Here is a 23,140-nt window from a genome sequence, read left to right as displayed (position 1 = left end):
GCCACAAGAGCTTATTGCCAAGCAAAACTGGGGTGGGGCAGGAAGAGTTTAGAGGACATGCAGAAAGAAACCTTCAGCACATGCAGAGAGAACTCTCCATAAAAAGGCCACCAAGATGTTTAATTTGGGTAACATGCACTCTTGCTTGCTATGCCTGATCCACTGGGATGGGGGTGAAGGGCAGAAGATATGGTGAAAATGCTATTTATGATCAATACATTACCCTTTAACCTTTTTTTGGGGGGGGGGATGTGTATAATCATGAAATTCCCTGCATGTACAAAAATAGGCTGAATAAGCAAGCTTGCATCTTTCAGGGAGTGATATGACTCAATGGGTTACTCTATATCCTGTGATGGTTTTGTGGTTTGATCTTATCAGTTCTCCTCTCTCCCCCCCCCCCCCGATACTTGCATTTATACAGCAGCTTCAAGCAGCGCTCTTGTCCATAGTAAGCAGCTTCGTGGAGGGGCAACCATCCATCTTTGTTAGGCTGTGCAAGGTTTTTTCCTGACTGCATCATTTTAAGAAGTGCGTTTTCATCTCCTTTCTGGATTGCTGACACCACAGGATCCAGCACTCTTTTAAAACAAAGTTGAAAACCCATCACTTTTTGCAGGATTGCTTCTGACATCTGCAATGGCATGCCAGCATTATCCATGCCCTGGCTGTGAAACCTTCCACTATGGTGGTTGAACTTATGGGGCTGTTCTCCCAGCCCCTTGAAGTCACTCATACAGTCATACCTCAGTTTAAGTATGCCTCGGTTTGAGTACTTTCAGTTTAAGTACTCCCTGGACCCGTCTGGAATGGATTAATCCACGTTCCATTACTTTCAATGGGAAAGTTACAGGTAGGTAGCCGTGTTGGTCTGAGTCGAAACAAAATAAAAAAATTCCTTCAGTAGCACCTTAAAGACCAACTAAGTTTTTATTTTGGTATGAGCTTTTGTGTGCATGCATCTGATGAAGTGTGCATGCACACGAAAGCTCATACCAAAATAAAAACTTAGTTGGTCTTTAAGGTGCTACTGAAGGAATTTTTTTATTTTGTTTCAATGGGAAAGTTTGCTTCAGGTTAAGTACGCTTCAGGTTAACTACGGACTTCCAGAACCAATTACACTCATACTTCGGGTTAAGTACGCTTCAGGTTGAGTACTCTGTGGAGCAGTCTAGAACAGATTAATCCACTTTCCATTACTTTCAATGGGAAAGTTCGCTTCAAGTTAATTATGCTTCAGGTTAAGTACAGACTTCCGGAACCAATTGTGTACTTAAACCGAGGTACCACTGTATTTTATGTGGCTGAATAAACTACACAGAGGCCCAGACAAACTCTCCCACCCACCTGCAAGCCAGCAAACACAGAGGGCTATATATTCCAAAAGCGACTGAGATCAAATCCCTGTGTCCCCATTTTCATGCTCTTTAGAGCATTGGCTCTCCCATTTTGCACACTGAAGGCACGCATGGCAACACAGCTAAAAATAATTCCAGTCAGCTTTGTTTACTATTTTGACATGGGAACTGGTTGATCTAACTAAATTGCTAGACGAGGATCCTGTTTCCGCTGAGTCAGCCACTCCAGTGCAACGGAGAGAGTCCTAAAAGATGGGGTTAGAAAGGGGCGCTTTCAAGATCAGCAGACCTCCAGGATGGATGGAAGGGGGGGGGAGAGAAGGGCAGGCAGGGAGAGGGAATACGGAAAGTCAGTCCCGTTTCCCTCGGCCACTTATGCAAACTCCTTAGAAGACGTAAAATGACGCTACCTCTGTCACCACACGCCTCCCCTCCCGCACAAAAAAACCCTTCTAGCTGTTTAGTCAAGCCAACACATGACAACAAATGTAGCCTAATAATGAAAAAAAGAACAGGAAAGAAGGGAAGGAGGACTTACTCTGGCTGGGATGTTTTGAACAGGCTGCCATCGTACCTCCGTCTGACCCCTGAACTGGCCGCTTGGTTCTGTGCTGATCGCCTGGAGTGATGACGGCACGAATGAAATAATGAAAAATACTCCGAATAAGAAAAGCAGGTCATGTCTTGGGTGGCTTAGCAGTGGGCCTGGGGGCTGAGGAAGCCACTGGAGGAGACAGTTTCCAATGGACCTGCAGCCCCCTCTGGGTCTTTAAACAAAGGCAGGCTTGTCCTGGCTCAGCTGCTCTCTCGGTTCTGGATTATTTTTGGCCTTCAGAGGAAGTGTCAGGGGATTTGAATGACCATATAAGACAACAGGGGAGATGAATCCCTCCATCCCCACACAGCAGGCAGAGAAAGGGTTTGAGGGCCTTCTTCCCTTCAGGGAGAAGGGTGGCTGGATAGTTTTTGTTGTGAAACAGCTGTGGGCATGAAAGCTTCGCAAGAACCTTTCAAATCAAGGCCAAGAAGAGATCGCTGGGGTTGCCAGGTCCAAACAAGATGGCTTGCTATATCTTTCAGAAGTGCATTGAAGACAGAATTTCACCAGATGCATAAGTGTGTGAAGTGAGCTTCATAGCTGAGCAGGGATTTGAACCCTAGACTCCCAAGGCCCAGTCCAACACTCTAACCACTACCCCAAACCAGCTGTGACCACTGCACCACGCTGTGGCAGATTTCCTATCACAGATCTACAGTGAAGGGAGAGGTTTCCCTTGGAGCTCTGTTTTAAAAAGCCTGTTTAAAACTGGTTTTCCTTTCCAATCATATAAAAGGCAAGACATAATCAACAGAGGAACAGGAATATTAAAATACAACTTAATAAAATAGGAAACAGAGTGGGAGGCACTAGTTACCCTTTTCCTGGGCCATTAGATAAAAACATCAGACAAGAGAAAAAATGAAAGAGAGTTTGTGCCCTCCCCCAAAAACTTGTAATACATGATCTTAATATGGTCTGATGAAGTATTTCCTTTAAGAAGGAGGGGTAAATGCATATTGCTTTGAATTTATTGGATCTTAGCATAATATCGATCTCTATCAGCATAATATATTATGAATATGTCAAACACTTCCTAAGCCATATGCAACTCAAGAATGGTCTTGCATTGAACTTTGCAAATCTGGAAAACAGAGTACCCCCCCCTCCCCACAACTGCTCAAATGACTCTGCTATACTTTCCTGGGTCATGCTGCTCCTAATTTTGCAACTGCCAAGTCAGCAAATTTTAAAATAATCATGTTTACTGTGGTCAGTGGGGATTTCCCCAAAGGGTGATTTCATACATCTATGTAATTGCTACTATTAGCCAGTCATCTGACCCAGTTTGTAAACTAACACGGTGAAGTAACACATAAACATAAGGTATTGCACAAGGTTACAGATGCTTCAGGTTACAGGCGCTTCAGGTTACAGACTCCGCTAACCCACAAATAGTACCTCGGGTTAAGAACTTTGCTTCAGGATGAGAACAGAAATCGTGCGGCGGCAGCAGGAGGCCTCATTACCTAAAGTGGTACCTCAGGTTAAGACAGGGGCGGAGCAAGCAGGGGGCGGGGGGTGTCCTGCCCGGGGCACCGCCCTGGAGGGGGTGTCACTCGGGGCTGTGCCCCTGCCCCTCACCTCTGCATGGCAGCCTGGGGGGGGGAAGCTACAGGCATGCCAGCCGAGCGATTGGGCGTCACGCGGGTGCCTGCTGGAGGGGGGGTGGCACACGATCGGCACCTGAGCCTGGACGCTCCGTTTAGGCTCCGTTTAGAAGTCGCGGGGTGGGCGCGATCTCCCTCTACCAAACCGCGCCAGTGGGCTATCTACCTGGAGCCTGGACACTCTGTTTAGGCTCCGTTTTGAAGTCACCGGGGTGTGTGTGATCCCCCTCTACGTAGTGACGCATGCGTCATTACATAGCGACGACGCCCCCCCCCCCCCGGTAGCATGGCAATTTGCCGCCCCGGATGTCACAGCGCCTCGCTACACCCCTGGGTTAAGAACAGTTTCATGTTAAGAACGGACCTCCAGAACGAATTAAGTTCTTAACCCGAGGTACCACTGTAACACTTTTAAATGGTACTGACATAAGGGTGTTCAGACACACGTGGAAAAAACTATTCTCAAATGTGACATTTTCTGTTATTTCTCACCCAAAGTTTAATCAAGAGGACAGGACTGGGTCCAAATGTTAGTTTCACTGGGGAAAAGTTATATCAACGAATAATTTCATCTTAACCAGTAGCAGCTGCTGTATACTCATTGCATACATGTAAGCTCTAGTTGCACTTTCCTTTTACTCTGTAATGCTAAGATGAATAAGTTCTACTGCTCTGAAGGGTCATATTGCATACATCTAAGCTCCAACTGAATCGTCTCAGGCTGCAATTTGTGATTCCATTCTGAAGGAAAAGCAGCTATGGAGGGCTTCAATCTGGATCATGCTTGAAAGTGTGATCCAGACTGCAGGTTCATGCACTGCTTTTCCTTGAAAATAAAGCGGCACTCTAAAAGCACACTTTAAAAAATTGTGTTTAATGTAATGTGGTTTAGTCCTGTGTATTCAGTCAAATATTTTTTTGCCAGAAAATTCAAGTAATAATTTCAGGGCTTGGCAGCTAATCAATATTTCACTTGACACCAAAATCTGACATTTAAAACATCACCACCACATTTCTGCCCTTCTCTTCCTCCAAGGATTTCAGACAAATATAAGACATATCCTGCTGCATCAGAAAAATGCTCCATCTAGTCTAGCATCCTATTTTCAATGGCCTGTAGAAAACCTGCAAGTAGGAGATTAGCAGAAGAACCCTCTCCCCTTCTGTGGTTTCCAGCAACTGATATTCAGAAGCATTATTGCTTCCAACTGTGGAGGCAGAGAATAACCATTGTGGTTAGTATAGCCTTTGATATCATTATCCTCCATAAATTTATCTAATACTCTTTCAAGGCCGTCCAAGTTGGCGGCCATCACTTCTTGCAGGAGCGAATTCCATAGTTTAACTTTTTCGGACCATAAAACGCACCTTCCCCCCCCCCTAAAATGGAAATGAAAAAGTGGAGCGAAGGCAGCAGCTTTCGCACTGACCGCTCCTCGACAAAGGCAGCAGGGGAGGAGCTGGGGGGAGAGGAACGAGCAGCTCTTCCTCCTCGGAAGCCGCCGCCCGCCGCTCGCAAAAGCGGAGTGCACTGGCAGCAGCTTCCGAGGAGGAAGAGCTTCTTGTTCCTCTGTCCCCCACAGCCACCAGCGCGCTCCGCTTTTGTGAGCAGCAGGTGGCGGGGGCAGGGGGGGCAGGAGAGGAACAAGCAGCTCTTCATCTGAAGCCGCCCGACGCCGCTCGCAAAAGTGGAGCGCGCTGGCAGTGGCTTCCGAGGAGGAAGAGCTGCTCGTTCCTCTCTCCCCCACTGCCGCCAGCACGCTCCGCTTTTGCAGCAGCGGCAGGAGGGGCGGACAGGCTTGCCCCTGGAGAGCCAGCAGCGGCATCAGTGCGCTCATTTCGGGGCTCTGGTGCTGCCACTCTCCCAAGAGTAGGGGGCAGACGGGCTTGCCCCTGGAGAGCCGGCAGCTCCTCCCCCTTTGCCGTTGCTGTCAGCAAAGGGGGAGAGGGAGGAGTGGACAGCACGAAAAGAACCGCTTTCCCGCTGCCCGCTCCTTCCCCTTCCCCGACAGCGATAAGGGGGAGGCAGCAGCAGCCCGAAATCGGGCTGGTGCTGCCTCTGCAGCCAGCAGCTGAGGCTTGAGAGAAGCAGCCAAAATGGTGCTGCTGCTGCTGCTGTTGCTGCCGCCTCCCAGCCTTTGAGAGAAGGAAAACCAGTAAAATATTTTTCTTGTTTTCCTCCTCTAAAAACTAGGTACGTGGTATGGTCTGGTGCGTGTTATGGTCCGTAAAATACGGGTAGGTGCTGTGTGAAATATTTTCTTTTGCCTGTTCTGAATTTTCCAGCTTCGCTGGATATGTCCCCGAGTCCTCGTGTTTTGCAAGAGAGAGAAAACCTGTTTCCCTAACAACTTCCTCCAGATGCATCGTTGTATAAACTTCTATGGTGTCCCCTGTTACTCCCCTTTCATCATAGGGGACTTGCTCCATCCCCTTGATAATTTTGGTTCTCCTTTTCTGGAACTTTCCCAACAATAGAATATGCTTTCTGGGGACATTGCGAGGTGTCTTTCTGGACTATCTCCAGCCCGGTTACTAGTCAGGGTAGGACATGCGTAGCCCCAGAGCGGCAACCATATCAGGCAACAGAGCCAGAATTATCATCTAACCCAGCTAGAACAGAGTAATCACAGAAGCATTAACACAAATGTTTAGGACTGGGCTGCAGAACATGCAGTGAATTTACAGTAGGAAGGGGTGGGGTGTTTTATGTTTGCTTTCTTACCTTTGCCAAGGGTAAAGGTAGAAATTCTGACAGTAAGGGTCGTTGTGGGTCGGCATGGTTGTCTTCTGTGTAGCTGTTTGCTCTGCAGGGTCTTCCGTCAGGCTTTGCTCGATAGCTAACTGAATGAGCTCATCTTCACTCATACTGCTATAGAGGCTGTAGTCCTCATGTCCTATAGCTCCCGTCTGCGAATTCCTGGCCACCGTGACCTGTGTCGCCATCTTCCGCTTCCCTGTTAAGTCGGGAAGAGATGGCTCCAAACACCTGGAATGCACAGAAATGAGACTTAGGCTGTGTCTAGATGGGGGCGGCTTTATCTTGCAAACAGGCCGTGTAGATCTGATATTCCTGTGTGCATGACTGGCAGGCAATCGATCGCACACTCCTTTCTTTTTCCAGTCGTGGTCGTCTATTGAAGTTCTACTACTTGCCCTCACACTCCCAGCTACAAAAGGACTCCTGTGGCAGTGCCTAGAGGGTGGGGCTGGACTCATTTGGAACAAACTCTTGGGGAAGTGAGGGGTTGTTCTGCTTTTGCTTCCCTGTTCCAAGTGTCTAATGTGTTTAAAATGTCCTTAAGCATTTTAAGTTTTTTCTTCTTCTTTTCCCTTTTTGCTTTGTTGGGGGTGGGTGGTGGGTGGGATGGATATCTGGTTGGGGATTAATTTTATTATAACCGTTCTGCTTTTGTTTTTGTTCTGCTATTGGTTGTTGTATAGTTTGTGTTTTGTTTTTAAGGGGCAGGATCAGGGCTGCCTGGGAGTGGGCCCCAGCCAACAGAATGGCTGGGGCAAGTTCCACAAGGGGGGATGCACTGGGACATCCAATCTCAGTGATCATGGGCAGGAGGAGGAGTTATGCTAAGACCAGACCATGTCATTACTGAGGAGGCAGGCTTAGTCATTGTTTGAAGACTTTCCCTGCTTCCGGGTCCAGCCTTGACCGGATGGATACTGGAATCAACAAGGGAAACCCACATGACCTGAAGGTGTTGCTGTGCAATGCTAGGTCAATGATTCATAAGACCACTGTCATCCATGACTTGATCGTGGATGGAGGACTTGACCTGGCATGTGTAACAAAGACTTGGTTGGATGAAGCAGATGGGCCTGTCTCAGCTGCTACTTGTCCACCAGGTTTCTCTTACGCACAGCAACCCAGGTCATGTGGGTGGGGAGGGGGTTGCAGTAATTTCTAGGAAGTCACTAGCTTTCATCAGGCGTCCTACTGGGAAGACCTAGTTCTCTGAGTGCATGTTCTGGAAGTTGGGCAATAGGGAAGTACAGGATTCCTTTTGGTGTACCGACCTCCCCGCTGCACCAAGGATTCCCTGCCTGAGCTGATTCAGGTCATGGAGACACCTAGTTTGGTTGTCCTAGGGCAGGCATGGCCAACAGGTAGATTGGGATCTACCGGTAGATCCCCAGGACGTTTCTGGTAGATCCCGGGTAGATTGTGGGTTCCTTAGTGATCGCCAGCCTAAAAGAAAAGAAAGAGCTCTCCCCCTAAAAAAAACCCCTCAATAACTCTTGTCTCTCCCCCACAAAAAAGCTCAATAACCGTGAGCAATTGCAGGGAGAGCTCCTTCCCTCTTCCCAATACTGAGCTTACCAGTATGTGTTAGTGCGTTGCACAGAATGGCTGGATTGCTCCCTGTCCCTCTTGCCTGCCTAGAGCTCCCCGGCTCCTCCTCCCTCATGCCGGCAGAGAGGGAGGGGTGTGTGTGAGTTTGCGTGCGTGGGAGGAAAGCGGGAGCCGCGACTCACAGAGGGATTTCCCCCCTGTCCCTGTCCCTGGAGCCAGAGAGAGAGAGAGAGGTGGATGGGTTGCCCTAGCTGAGGGGGTGGGAGAGAGAGAGAGAGAGAGAGAGAGAGAGAGAGAGAGAGAGAGAGAGAGAGAGAGAGAGAGAGAGAGATGGATGAGTGCCCCTAGCTGAGGGGGTGGGGGGAGAAAGAGAAAGAGAGGGGGGGAGGTGGATGGGTGCCCCTAGCTGAGGGGGTGGGGGAGAAGAGAGAGAGAGAGAGAGAGAGAGAGAGAGAGAGAGAGAGAGAGAGAGAGAGAGAGAGAGAGAGAGAGAGAGAGAGAGAACAACGTTCAAACATGACAGATGAGCACCTTAAGGATTCCCTGAAGCTGGCCCTGACACAGTACCTGTCTGATATTGAACAGTTGGTTACCAAAATGGTGATGCAGGTGTCACACTAACAATGGATGAAGGCATGTATTTTTTCAGAAATCTTGATAGGTAGGTTAATGGAGTTGGTAAAGGAGTTTGTGCGGCGTACAGTTTTGTGAGTGTTACCAAATCTGGTCACCCCCCTTTCCTTCTCCCTAAAAAAAAGCTCAACAACTTTGAGCCGAATCCCCCAAAATGGGGGTAGATCACCGCCAGATTTTGATTCTGAAAGTAGATCACAGTCTCTTGGGAGTTAGCCACCCCTGTCCTAGGGGATTTTAACATCCATGCCGACACCACCTTACAAGGGGCTGCTCGGGACTTCGTGGAAAGCATGGCCTCTATATAGTTTGGGTAGTTCTGTCCCTATAATTCCCTTTCATTTTCCATTCCGGGCATCCACACAGGTACAATAAGTTTGCAAGAGCACAAGAGCAAAGGTTATAAAAATTGTCCACAAGGGAGGAAATGGAGGGTTGTGCTGGCTGCTTTCCTTCAACGTAACCCCACTTTCCACACGCACACGGAAGTCTGTTCATATATAAATTGGAGTTGGAGAGGTGACACCTTATAGAATCACATTGTAGAGTTGGAAGGGACCCTGTGGGTCATCTAGCTCAACCCCCTGCAATGCAGAAATATGCAGTTGTCCCATGTGGGGATCGAACATGCCACCTTGGTGTTATGAGTACCACGCTCTGACCAACTGAGGTTTAAAAAAGCAGCCTTTCAAAGAGCACCTCTCCTTCGTGTTCGCTCACAAAGCTTTGCCATTTTGCGCAATTTTCTTTCTGCCCTCACTTCTAGTAGCAAAACCAAACTGAGAGTGAGGTGGGATACTTTTTTATCATGGAAAGCTGATTATTCCCAGTAGTTGGTGTTAAGTTTCAGGCCCCTATATGCTTTTTTGCAAAACCAAAAAGAGACTCTTGCTAGAGTTGTCACATACCAGCTCTCCCCTCCTCCTACCTCCCAGGTCCTCCTTTCCTGAGTTGTGTCACCCTTTAAAAATACTCCAGTAGAGATCAGGTTGCAACTTGACATTTGCCAAGTATTTCATATGACACATAAAGGAAAATAAACAGCTCACAGGAGGTCACTGTGTGAGGAGGAGCATTGCAGGGAAGAACATTTCCTTCAGGAGGGCACAGCGTGAATCGCAATTGGTGTTTGTGACAGTACTAAGACAATTGTCTGGATATACTGGAAGAGGGTTCAAAGTTCTGTACACACACACACACACACACACACACACACACACACACACACCATGGCAGCCATTTTGTTTTCTAAGCTTCTGAGGTTAATATACTGACTGTTCACAATGAGGTAAAGCTGAACTCATGCTGAATTTTTAATTCAACTCCCGTTGCCTGTCTAAATTTCACCCTCTCTGCTCTTAGCATATAAGCCAGCTAACCAGTTTGATACAAACTGGTCACTGGCACACAGACAGAAAGAAGTGATTGCTAGAAACAGTTCCAACATAGTATTCTACCAGGAGGGTCTTGCCTTCCACCTGACGGCCATTTCACACATTACCCTGAGGGAAACCTGAGTATACCCAAGAGAGAGCTGCCACCATCATGGTTCCCCTGTGGAGTGTATGCATATGGCACACGCATCTGCCACATTGGACACTTTTTTCAAAGAGGGCCAGATTTGATGAAGTGATGGGCCGTGGGGGCCCACCAAAGGGCCAACCACAGTTGTTGACCTTTTTTTAGGATTGAAGTTGTTGAAGCTTTTTGGGGGATTTTTACCCCAGGAAATAAACTGCCACAGGGGCCGGATTAAACCGACCGGCAGGCCGGATTAGGCCCCCGAAACGGACTTGGGACATGCCTTCACTGTAAGGCAACCCCAAGGCAGACATTGGTGTAACAACTTCAGGGAAGTTTGCCAGGGCTGCATTTTCACACTTGCATTTGCCTATCTTTGAACACATATCTAGACTTCCCCAATCCCACGTCTTGCTGTGGAACAGAAGAGAGAGGAATCAATCAAATTATTGGGATTTGCTTCCTCAACTCAGCTACCTGCCTCACGGCCATGTGTTAAGTGCCAAGCCTTACTGGTGTTTCTATCAGCTGTAGGGTTGCCATATGTCCGGGATTTCCTGGAAATGTCCTGCTTTTGGGGGGGGACAACACAGCACCCCCAATTGGGAGGATTTTTGCATTTTGGATTAAATGTCTGGCTTTGCGGTTTTTATTTTATTGATTGTGTTGTTGTTTTTTAAAAAAATGTTTTTGGTTTTAAAAATATTTTTTGTGGGGCACACACATGCTCAGAAGGTGCTGTGCCCCATAAAAAGAAAGCACACTTCGGGTGTCCTGGAGCAGCCTGTCGGGGGTCGTGCTAGGTCTGGTGTTGTTCCTGGCTGCCACCAGGCCTTGCACGACTTTCCCAGGGCCATGTTAGGCCTCGTGGTGCTCCCAGCGGCCACCAGGCCTTGCTACTCCCCAGGGCTACTCAGCCTCCCATCAAGAGCAGGTGGCTGAAGACAACAAAAGTAAGAGAGGGGAGGGAAGAAGTGGGGGGAGCTGGCGGACAAAGAACGGGTTAGCGGCAGGGAGGGGGCGAGCGAGGGAGATGTGAGATGGCAGGGTGCACCAATAGCGGGGTGTGTGTGTGTGTCTGGGTTCTTGATCACCAGAATATGGCAACCCTAACCTGGTGATCTTTATCAGACTTCCCCAACCTGGTGCCCTCAGGATGTTTTGGACTCTCCTAATCTCTGCCCATTGGCCAGGCTTGCTAGGGCTGATGGGGGTTGTAGTCCAAAACATCTAGAGGGCACACACACACCGCTATCAGCACAAAATCTCACGAGAACACGGTGCCCAAAATAACCACCGTGCGCTCGCAGAGCGGAAACGATGGCCCTTTCTTCTGGGACGCTTGCAGGGTTTGTGTTCATTTCAACCACAGGATTAAATGTGCAAATATATTTACAATAATAAAATGCACACGCATTCCTTTCAGAGGCAGGGGGTTCAGATTGGCCACCTTTAAATTCTATCTCCTTGCCCTGTTGTTGTTGTTGTTTGAATGTTTTTCTTGGTTTAGCTCACCAGCTGCTTTTGTACAGTGGGAATCTTCTGGTTTGTTGACCACAATTGCCTGTTGTAAGATCTGTAAGTTTCCAGCCACCCGAATCCTAAAAACGTAAGATGGAACGTGCAGACCTTGAGAGCTAATATTTTTAGATCAGCTACATAGGATGTAGGTCAGGCAAATATATTTTTGCCGCAATGATTACTGCAATCTGCTAAAGCACGGGGAACTAAGCTTCCAGATGATGAAACATTTCTGAGTAAATGAATCCCGCCAGTCCCCAGCTGCCGGGATACATCAAACTGTTTATGAAGTTGCCTTGGCACATCTTGGACGCCAACAACAACAGTTGCCAACCACATGCTTATATGGGAACCCACAAGCAAGATGTGAGCACAGAAGCACTCACTCCTCCTGCAGTTTCCAGAAACTGGTATTCAGGAGCATAATGCCTCCAACTGTGAAGAGCAAAGCCATCATCGCTAAGAGCCATTGATAGTCATTTCCTCCATGACTTTGTCTAATCCAAAGTTGATAGCCATCACTGCCTCCTGTGGAAGCAAGTTCCGTCGTTTAACTATGTGCTGCACAAAAAACTGCTTTCTTTCATCTGTCCTGAATCTTCCAACATTCAACATTCATACCACTTGGCATCCATCATCACAATTGTTGTATCTTGCCATAGCCATGGAAATAATAGAAACAATCTGAATGAAATAAATGGTAACTTAAGATGGATTTAGCATTTCCCTGTAGGGTCTGTTGAAAGATCAGGCACTACAGACATTCAGATTCCTCTTTTAATATCAATTACTTCTGCATATAATATTTCAGAAGTAAAGAAATCAAAACATTCCTTTTGAATGGATGCATATGCAGTGGTGGAGGAGTGTATCAATTACATATTTACATTTTAGTGAACCACTTAGGATGCAAAGTAAATTCTGTTTTAAAAGTCCTTTGTCTTCCAAGATTTCCCATAGTTAATTTAATGCATTCCTACACTTGGAGAAAGGAACGGTTATGCACATTGTAAACAAATTACAGGTTCTGCACCCAACCAATACATTCAAAGCATGCATAACTGCATTACCTTATAGCTTCTGTAGCTAACAAAGTTTACCCCGAAGTAATTTTGCTTGGTGAACTCTTAATTCAGAAAATCCCCTTTCGGGTGCATCTCTCTCCCATCTCTGTGTGTTGATAAACTGCAGAGCAGCTCTGAACTCTCTCCCTCTTTGAAGTGCGGAGTTTATTTCTGGATCACCCCATGATCGACGATTACAAGCCAAAATATAAGTTGCTCTGAATCTCAGATTTCCTGTGTGAAGTCTGTGGCAAAGCGACTTGTTCCCCTCTCAAGTTTTCTCCCTGCAGCATTATAATCTGTAGAACTTTGCTTTCTGCAACATCCCTTCCCGAAATGACATAAGCCTGACCTTTTTGTTACATCATTATTTATTTATTGCCCTGTACAAGTAAACCATATATGGCTATGTTGCTGAAAGTTGGAAAGGAGTTTACAATGGCCATGCAAACTTCAAATGACTATGGCCGGACTGATATTTTTCAAGGGTTGTTTTTAGCACATGTAATCTTATTTTTTTATCCCATACTTCCTCAAAAGAGTTCAGGGTTACACACACACAGTTACACACATCACACACACACACACACACACTTTTTAAACCACCAAAACAACATTGTAAAGTAAACCATTCTGGGTGACACTGGCTTGGTTTTGCAACATGGTAAGCCAAACTATGGCTTACCAGGATTGTGCAACCAGCATGCTGAGTCAAGTGATGGTTTGGTTTTGTGTGATGTACAAACCCAGGCTTATGGGAGAGCTTCCTACTCACTAACTATGAACTGTAGTAAAAACAACAACAACAACAACAACAACAACAACAACAACAACAACAACAACAGCTTTACTACAAACCTGAGTTCAGACCACTCACTAAGCCATGGGAGCAAAAAACAAACAAGCAAAAAAACTTAGGGGATGAGCAAAGTTTACACATTTGCATAGTCCCAGTAAACTATGGTTTGGTTTGTGTATCATACAAACCAGACCAGTGGAAGGCCGAAAGGTACCCAATGTGTTTCATGTCTAAGGCAAGGATTTGAACCTGAGTTTACCCACTTTAAGTCCAAGTGTCTGTCTACTATGCCCTAGTTTAGCAGCTAACTTTTGTCACAAGTAAGGGAAATCCAAACAGGACAACCTATTAGGCTGCAAAGCTGGACTGGCTACCGAAATGCTACATTCGTTCTTTAGACATCAAAAGATGTAGGGTAGATACTTGTGCCTGAACTGACTTCTTCCAGGGAGAGAATTAGGGTTCTGAGGGCAAACAGATGTGTTACCTTGGCTACTTTCAATCTTCCGTTACAGAGCCCAACAGGGCCGTCTTAAGCACCTTTGGCGCCCTGGCGCCGTGGTGCGACAGATCCCTCCGCCGCCCCCCGCACCCCCCGTTTTCCAGCGCGGCGGGCGGGCCCAGCACGCAGCGCGGTCGCCGAGGGCACTGCTGCGCAACGGGTAGGCGGGCTTGCTGCACGGCGGAGCGGCTGGCGGGTGGGCAGGCGCAGCTGCGTGGCGCCCCCCCTGGTGGCACCCCCCCTGCGCCACCCAGCCTGGCCGTAGAGCCGGCCCTAGAGCCCAAGTCTCAGAGCGTTACGTATCTTGAAGATCAGCAATTTCATATTTGAGTTCTTTACAGTTGTGTACATACCACACCTTTAAAGCACATTTGAAGCACATTCTTTCCATCAAAGAATTCTGGGCACTGCAGTTTGTCAAGGGCTGCAAGGAATTATAACTATGTGAGGGTTAAACTACGATGCCCAGAATTCTTTGAGGGACAGAATGCGTTTCAAATATGCTTTGAAGGTATACACAGCCTAAGAATAGCCAAGCTGGTGACTTAAAAAAATGTTTAGGGGTAGGTACTCTCATTTTCCTACTCTGCCCCTCAGTGAGGCCAAACTTAGATTCACAAAATGTTTAGGGGTATGCGTCCCCCTGCATCCCCCCCCCTAGAAAAAAGCACTGCTGCTATCAAAGGGTATTTGTGGAGGTGGCTGCGAGCTACGATCCAGGATCGGGGCAGCATCCCTCAGAAGATCAGCTGCTGGGAAACATGAGCAGGAAAGTGCTATCACAATCACACTCATGTTCTGTTTGTGGGCATTTGGTCAACCACTGTGGGAATAAGGAAATGCTTAGTACTGCCTTCAAACAGAGAAAGAAGATGAATAACTTGTTCTAAGTCAAGAGCAGAAGGTAATTGAGCTGCGGGACAGCCTCAAGCTGCAAGAAGCACACCAAACTGCCACACCTACCGGTATGGTCTGTGATTTTCTAAAGCACCTTTGGACCACATCAGCGAAGCCGAGAGAGGGGTCTTGTCATCTGGGCAGCCCAGGGCCTCCATACACACTGCCCAGGATTGCATCGCAGGGAGGTCACTTCAGTGCTGCTAACGCAGCAGTTTTACTTCACCGCTGAAGGAGCACTTCATTGTCTCTCAAGACAGATGGATGCCAACAATGGGAAACAGGAAGTTGGACTAGCTGAGCCTTTGCTCTGATCCACCAGGCTCTTCTAAAATACTGGTGCCTTGTTAATTATTACATTGTCAAGAAACCCTAGAGCTGCATCTCTTGTCAGACGAGGACTCTGGTAGGACAAGGAGGAGACTTTAACCCTTTGTCCCCCCTCTGTAATCCCAGTCCCGATTAAAACATAGGAAACTTAACATGGAACTCGGAAAGATTGCAGTCTCAAGCTGCAATCTTTTAACCTGGAGTAGGGGAGTGGAACCTCTGGCCCTGCAAATCTTCCTGAACTACAACTCCCATCAGCCCCAGCAAGCATGGTCAATGAGCAGGGATGGTGGGAGAACATAAGAAGGTGAAGATTGCCAATCTAGTTCAGAGTCCTAGCCTAGATCAACACTGACCTGTTTAACATTATATCCCCCTATTAGAATATTAGATATGTCGTTCTAAAACATCACAGGGCATACTTGTTAGTTAAAATGTATTTTACCTTGTTTCCCGCCGTCCAATGTAAGTACTTTAATACCACACCATTTTCCAAAATGGTTTCTTTTCCTGCTGCTGGTCGCTGGTTGCTCCGCTCTGCCCTCTGGTGCCACATTTTAATTCTCCCTCCCTCCCTCCTTGTCCTTTGTTGAATGGACTGCAAAAGAGAAACCGGAAATGAAAACAATAAAATGAAAACAAACAGCCAGGGCAGTCTCGAGCAGGCCGGGCGCCCTGGCGCTGAGGGGTGGAGATCGCTCCGGCGCCCCCGCCCTCATAGGGTGCAGCATGGTTTCCGCGCGGCTTTACTGCACAGCGCCCCACCTACCGGCACGGCGCCCTGGCACACCGCGCCACCGGGGCTCTAAATAGAGCCAGCCCTGCAAACAGCTAGGATGGAAGAAGCAAAAGGCAGGAGGAGAAACTGAAAACTGCCCCTTGAATACCTTTGGAGAGGGGTCGGAGTTTGAATACAGTAAAAAAGAAAAAGAAAAAATGCTACATAGAGACATATGGGCAGTATTTCACCGATACAGCTGCAGAAAATGATAAAAAAGTGATAAAAAAAAGACAAGGTAATAACGCTTTATGAATGTAAAAAGTAGGACTTCATGTGTCCATCTGTGTTATCAAACCCCTTCCTTAATGTTAAAAAGCATGAGTGTAGATCCGCCCCTACTTTCCCAGGTCAGCAACATCTGGTGGGCCAAAGGTTCTCCACACTTACTATGTGCACTTACAGGGGAGTAAGAACCTTCAGATTCATTGACACTTACTTCAGAGTAGGTGTGCACAAGATTGTACTGCTGGGTTGCAATGTTATTCTACAAACTTACCTGGACGTACATTCAATTGACCTCAGCTGGATGTACTTCTGAATTGACGTGTATAGGATTGCACAGTAAATTGATGAGGTTCTTTCAGGTGCTGTCCCAGGTGTCCTAGATCCACCTCTACTTCGTTTAACATTCAGTTCAATGAAGCATTTTGTAGAACTTGAAAGCTCACTCAGTAATTTGTGACATTTTGGTTCGCCCTAATAAAGTTTTTGTAGTCATGTAAAACACCTCTTCTGTTGTTTTATGTACTATGTTTATCAAAATTGCTGTTTAAAAAAATCCACACAATTTGGAGAAACAGTACATAAAACACAGGAAAGGACATTTGTTAACACTCTTGTCCATGTTAATTTTGTTGTTGCTGTTAAGTCTTCTGCAAACCTTGAGAAGACTAACTGCAATGCAGTGTCTTAGACATGACATTTCCTGCCATTCCTAGAACAAAATATAGCTCATCATTTCTGCATTCAAGGCATCTATCAAGGAGAGCATCTGTTTGTGCTATTCTTTGAACTCTGCAGGCTGCTGCGAAGACACCATTGGTTGTATCAAGGAACGCAAGGACATTGCTTTCCTTAGAAATATCAGATGCAGCTGACCATCATTCGTGGCGAGACTTCATACTATGGGAATTATTTGTCACTCCTAAGACAAGACCTTTAGGCGGTGATAAAGAACATTATTCTGACTGATCTACTACACCAACAAACATTATAAAAATCTGGCCACTTGTTTTGAAGAGTCACTGTAATAAATAGACAGGCAGGCAGGCAGACAGAAAATGCCTAAAGGAGAACTTTAAAATGATGTTTCAGGTTGCCCATATGACTTTTGTCCAATTTTGTTTTCTGGCTTCAACTATCTGATTGCCATCCATTTGGTATCTGCTGACATTAAGAAAAAAAACTGAAAAGAGGGAGGTTTAGCAAGCAATCTGAACCCCAGATCCACTAGGATGAGGCGTCAGGCGTGGAGAATCCTCCCCTCCCTTTGGTAACTTCACAGATAAGAATTAACAAGCAGTTGATAGATTTATAGTCCTTTTATTACAGCATCATCTGATACGTTTGGACCTCCGAGTCTGTGGTAAAGGCTCCCCCACCCCACGCTCTCAGCTAGCTTCCTCCTCCCTTTTGGTTCTGTTGTGTAGCAATGCCCTCCGATCAGTGTAATAATGACACGTGACACAGAATTTAAAGGTTAATTGGGTGGTTCAGGCCACAACTTTATTAAATATGCATGTTGAGCGGAATTGGCTTAGGCGTTGGAACCTATCAGACTAAATCCGACTCCAACCCGTGTGTTGAAGTCCGTGAGAAGTTAACCACCAGTAAGGAACCCGGCGATGCCGATCAACCGGAACTCCTTCTGTGGCCACCGTACGGGGCGTGCCTTACGGCCCTGGCGACTCCAGGCTCTGGACCAAGCCTCGCCCCCGGAATCCTTTAACGGAATTACTTCTCCAAATTTGGGCAGGTGATGACGCAATCTGCCCCTCCTCCATCTTATTGTTATGCAAATTTCCAACGCCTAACCGCCTAAACTAAGTTGTGACGACATGCTACGAGGTAGGCGAAAAACCCATCATGGCTAGCCCAGTATGGGAAAAGTCCTACCCGGTCCACTGACTAACCAGGCAACCGACTAGGTCCGTAGCAGCGCCCCCTATTCTCTTTTTAAGGGGCGGGTGGGCGGGTGCTTCTGCTCGCGCTGGCGAAATAAGAGGGAGAGAGCGAGCTCCGGCCGCGCAGTGGGGTTTAAACCCCGCGGCCCCGCCCCCTCGTCCCTATTGGACAAGGGCGCGGGTGACGCAGGCGGGTACTTCCATTGCGTGGGGGCTGACACTGCAGCCCCCACGCAATGGACTCGTCGGGCTGCCCACAACTCCACCTCCGGCAAAGGCACGGAAGTGGTTTTGTGTAGCAATGCCCTCCGATCAGTGTAATAATGACACGTGACACAGAATTTAAAGGTTAATTGGGTGGTTCAGGCCACAACTTTATTAAATATGCATGTTGAGCGGAATTGGCTTAGGCGTTGGAACCTATCAGACTAAATCCGACTCCAACCCGTGTGTTGAAGTCCGTGAGAAGTTAACCACCAGTAAGGAACCCGGCGATGCCGATCAACCGGAACTCCTTCTGTGGCCACCGTACGGGGCGTGCCTTACGGCCCTGGCGACTCCAGGCTCTGGACCAAGCCTCGCCCCCGGAATCCTTTAACGGAATTACTTCTCCAAATTTGGGCAGGTGATGACGCAATCTGCCCCTCCTCCATCTTATTGTTATGCAAATTTCCAACGCCTAACCGCCACTCGAGCCCCCCCAGGCTCGCCGCCAATCCGCTCACATGTTATGACCACCTAGATATTGATTTCAGCACAACCCTAGTTAACAGTTTAGCACTCGATTGATTCGTTATAGGGGATGAATCCAGTTATTATCGGGGAAGTGTGACCCTACTCTCTTATTCGCCTAATTAAGATCTACAATATCCAGGACATCTCGAATGGCAGCAATAACGTTCAGTAGCCAGGCGTCATTCCCGATCGGAGAAAGGTGAACGCCATCATCGCGATAAAGGGCTGCTTCACTTCGTTTTAAGGTGGGATGCTGTATAACCCGGCCATTCAAGGATAACACTCTGCGGGCCACGACTGAGTTCAAAAGCCTCCTGGATTTGTTCAAGGCTTTGGGGCACCGGCCATCACGCCAACAGCGCCTTTCCAGCAAAGAGGACCACAGTAACGTCATCCGCGGGAAGCTCTCCCTCATAACGTCAAAATCTTTGAATATATGTTTCCTCAAATCGACCGCGTTGCGATAAGCCAGGTCGTTTTCACCGAGTTGCACAATCAGGACATCTGGGGGACCAAGTGAAGCAGCCCGAGCCTGGATGATCGGCAGCAACTCGATCCAGCGCATACCCCTTCTGGATATCCAGGAAACCTCCACATTTTCTGGGAGGCCGAGCCCGCATCCCAGACCAACTTCGATTGCTCTTCTCTGGGCCCAGTGCACTATGCTGTGCCCCGCTATCCAAACCCGGATGAAATGGTAACCTGAAACATAAAGATGAAAAGTCGGATCAGCACTGCCAGCAGAGTCACCAGAGTCAACCTACGTACGAATGTACCTTTTGTAAGCATTCGACTTCCATCTCCCTATCTCCTGGATCCTTTCCGATGACAAGCCTAGGTGCATAGCGGAAGTGGCAGCGCCAATTCTAAAGGAGTGGGCAGAAAATTCGGTGGGGTTGTACCCGCAAGCCGCAATGGCTTTGCGAAGTACCCTGGTAAACTGTTGACGAGTGAGCCGAGCACCCTCATGGTGAATGAGTAACGGGCCAGGACCCGGCGGACGGAGATAAAGATACCGTCTAGTGTCCTTCACTGGACAAGGACCAGAAGCGGCTGTTGCCGGGAGGCGAATGCTAGCGCCTCTCCCCCTCTGGTCCGTCTTTGAGTGGCGGACGTGCACAATAACTTGGGTTTCGGACAGTGATAGATCCTGCAATAATAGACCCCGGGTGACACCATCGGGGTGGTCCTCACACACCACTTCCCCGACCCTAAGGGCCCCGAAGTAAGCTATCGAAAAGGCTGCGGAAAACAGTCGTGCTTCAAACTTGGACCAACAAAGAGTTCTCAATTGCCTGTGGATTTGGGTAAGCATCTCAAATGTGATGGGCCGCCTGGAATCGGCAACGGGGGGCTGCAGCCTACGCCAGCCTTCCATTGCTCTACGCAAATGGAAGTTGTCGCACGGGTCGGTGAGATAAAGAGATTTCGAGAAAAAGGTGATAGCTGCAGTGTGGGTGCCAAGAGTCTTGGCGGCGCGACCCAGCCCTCTGAGGTATACCACGTATTGCATAACCTCCTCGGGGGTTGGTGGACTCTCGAGGCGCACACCAGCGCCCTTCTGCCGGAAGGCGAGGAAGTCCGCCCAAGCCCGTTTATAGGAGCTGAGGGTGGCGGGGGCCACGGAAGCAAATACTCCCTTTAGGATCTCCCGTTTCCAAGGTTCCATAGGTGTTCCGGGAACCTCTCTGGACACTGCTGCGCATCTGGTGCTAATGAGCGGAAGCGGTCCATCTGGAAACGAGACAAAGCATCTGCGATATTATTATTCTGCCCCGGCACGAATTTGGCTGAGAAGTGCATATTTAACTCGAGACTGCGCAGCACAAAATGACGTAGGAGGGCTGACACCCTCTCCGACCGCGACGATTGCCTGGTAAGCACACTGACTACCGCTTGATTGTCCGTGTTGAAGCAGACTCTTCGGTTCCTGAAGTCGTCCGACCAAAGATGCACTGCTACCACTATGGGAAAGAATTCTAGAAATGTTAAATCCCGAGTAATGTCTGTGTTTTTCCAACTGGGAGGCCAAGGTTCCGCACACCATCTCCCTCTGAAATATACCCCGAAACCCAATGCGCCCGCTGCGTCAGAATGAATCTGAAAGTCCGAATATAGAGTAATGTTATCCTGCCATAAAGATACACCATTGTAGTGCTCTAAAAAGGATAGCCAGTTCACCAGGTCCGCTTTCACTCCTTTAGGTAAGCGAGCCCTATGAAACGGTCGGGTTAGTCCTACAGTGAGCCTGGCAACCCTCAGGCAAAAGGGGCGTCCAGGTGAGATTACTCTACAAGCGAAATTAAGGTGCCCTAGTAGCGATTGAATTTGCCTCAAGGTGACTTTTTTGCGGGGGATAAGCTGTCTAATCAATTCCCTAAGGGCTGTGAGTTTTTCAGCCGGCAAACGCGAGGTTTGGGCTACCGTATCCAATTCAATGCCTAAATACGTCAAACGAGACACAGGTCCTTCAGTTTTTTCAGCTGCTAGCGGCACCCCCAGTTCACTTGTAAGGGCAGCAAAGGCCTCCATGAGGTCTGCGCAATCAGTACTGTGTGCTCCCCCCACGAAAAGGAAGTCATCCAGGTAGTGTGTGACACCCGATAGACCAGTCCTAGCACGAAGGGCCCAGTCCAGGAATGTGCTAAATGTTTCAAAGGCCGAACAAGCGACGGAACATCCCATGGGCATAGCTTTGTCGATGAAATAAGCGCCCTCGAACCTAAAACCCAACCATTTGTAGTCGTGGGGGTGTACAGGAAGGAGGCGGAAGGCCGATTCGATATCGCACTTCGCCATCATGGCCCCTTTGCCGAACTGGCGAACCAGCTTCACAGCGTGGTCAAAGGAGGCGTATTTTACCGTACAAAGCTCTTGCGGGATACCGTCATTAACTGAGCTACCCCTAGGGTGAGAGAGATTATGAATCAACCTGAATTCTCCCGGGGCCTTTTTAGGAACTATGCCCAGCGGGGAAATGTGAAGGTTAGCTATAGGTGGAGTTAAAAATGGGCCCGCGACCCGGCCCGCCGATAGTTCTTTATTTATTTTCTTGATGGCTATGTCGGGTCGCTCCCTAACTGACTTTTGATTTGGTGGGTCAGTTGTGGAAGGCGGGATCTGGACAGGGATGCGAAACCCTAAAGAGAAACCCTCCTCAAGGTACACTGCCGCAGATCTGTTAGGGTATAGGGCTAGCAATTTTTTTAAGGGATTTAATTTAACTGGGGAGTAGGCCTTGACTAAAGAACAGTTAGAATCTATTCTGACCTGAGGTTGCCCCGTGGGAGGCACCGGGGGGGTATCTGGGGCCCTGGTGAGAATTGCCCCTGGCCCCCCGAAAGGACTGTTTCCCCTTGAAGCAGGATACCCCCGGATGCTGACCCAAGCACTTCTCACACTCGTGAGTATATTTGCAGTTGGGCCTCTGGCATAGTCCTTTATTGAACTCCCAACAGACCCTACGCCGCGGGTCTTTTTTGGGCTCAAACCTGCCTGCTTTCGGGGGGTCAGTTTGTTTCTTCTCCACATACGGCACTACATGGTTACTCCAGTAGTGTTGGTGTCGTTGGTCCCAACGCGTTTTTGGGTTTTTTGAAGCATTCCTGCGGAAGTCTTCGTCGTAGTTCAAAGCTGCCGTCTCCCCTGCCATCTTGTGAGCCAACCTAACGTCGGCCATGTATGCAAACAGGTGCACCGCTCGCTTTGGGTAAGCCGCCGAGATCACGGCCGCCCAAATGTGTATGCCCTCTAGCCAATTCTCGAAAGTGCGGTCGGCACGAGGCGTCCTATATCGCCGACCCCTGTAATCCCGGCGCTTCTCCCCTTTCCCCATCATCTGAGTCAGAGGAAGAATGGTGAACACATCGATATAGTCCCCATTTAAAATTTTTTCCCTCTTTTTGTCTGACAGATGAGAACCCAAAAGGATATCTGTGTCCGAGTTCGTGGCGTACTTTTCGTCGGGAATTAACGCACCGTCGCGCCACTCCAGTGTACCCCTAAATGACTTGCGATGGGAGCTGGCCCTCCTTTTATGCACCCAGAGGGGGAAACCCATCTGGTCTTCCCCCACACCCCAATAATCCTCCATAGGGATTTCGCATTCCGAATCCGAGGACGTACCTGTGTCGTCATCCGAATCGTCTCTTCTGCTCCTCTTACGTTTCTCCGACTTTTTCTTCGCCTTTCCTCCATGGCGTCGGTCATCTCCGTCCCGCGACTCCGCGACTCCGCCAGACGCGCGCCCCGCCGCCTCGTCATCCGTGGTCGAATCGCGCGCTTGCACCCCCTGCTGTGCCGCAGCCGCCGCGGGCTGGGTCCCCTGCTGACCTGAAACAGACTGGGCCGCCCCGCTA

At 48.4% G+C, this 23,140-nt stretch overlaps 1 protein-coding gene across 4 annotated transcripts in view; it reads right to left on the bottom strand.

Annotated features, from left to right (window-relative positions):
- Positions 1 to 12,954, bottom strand: part of ASB2 (ankyrin repeat and SOCS box containing 2) — a 30,614-nt gene extending 17,660 nt beyond the window's left edge. Inside the window, exons 1-5 of one of the 4 annotated variants that reach the window (XM_035106896.2) lie at positions 12,622 to 12,954; positions 11,546 to 11,631; positions 6,293 to 6,556; positions 1,898 to 1,978; positions 415 to 581 (exon numbers count right to left, since the gene is read on the bottom strand). In XM_035106896.2, the coding sequence (XP_034962787.2) occupies positions 415 to 581; positions 1,898 to 1,978; positions 6,293 to 6,513 (469 nt within the window). In that variant the 5' untranslated portion in view covers positions 6,514 to 6,556; positions 11,546 to 11,631; positions 12,622 to 12,954. The remainder of the gene's footprint in view (positions 1 to 414; positions 582 to 1,897; positions 1,979 to 6,292; positions 6,557 to 11,545; positions 11,632 to 12,621) is intronic. The other 3 variants (XM_035106907.2, XM_035106887.2, XM_060272141.1) reach the window with 3 other exon arrangements.
- Positions 12,955 to 23,140: the final 10,186 nt, after the last annotated feature.

Source organism: Zootoca vivipara, chromosome 1 (genome assembly GCF_963506605.1).
Source record: "Zootoca vivipara chromosome 1, rZooViv1.1, whole genome shotgun sequence".
NCBI classification, from domain to species: Eukaryota; Metazoa; Chordata; class Lepidosauria; order Squamata; family Lacertidae; genus Zootoca; species Zootoca vivipara.
Note: the sequence above shows the minus strand (reverse complement) of the source record. Positions and strands in the feature narration are given on the sequence as shown.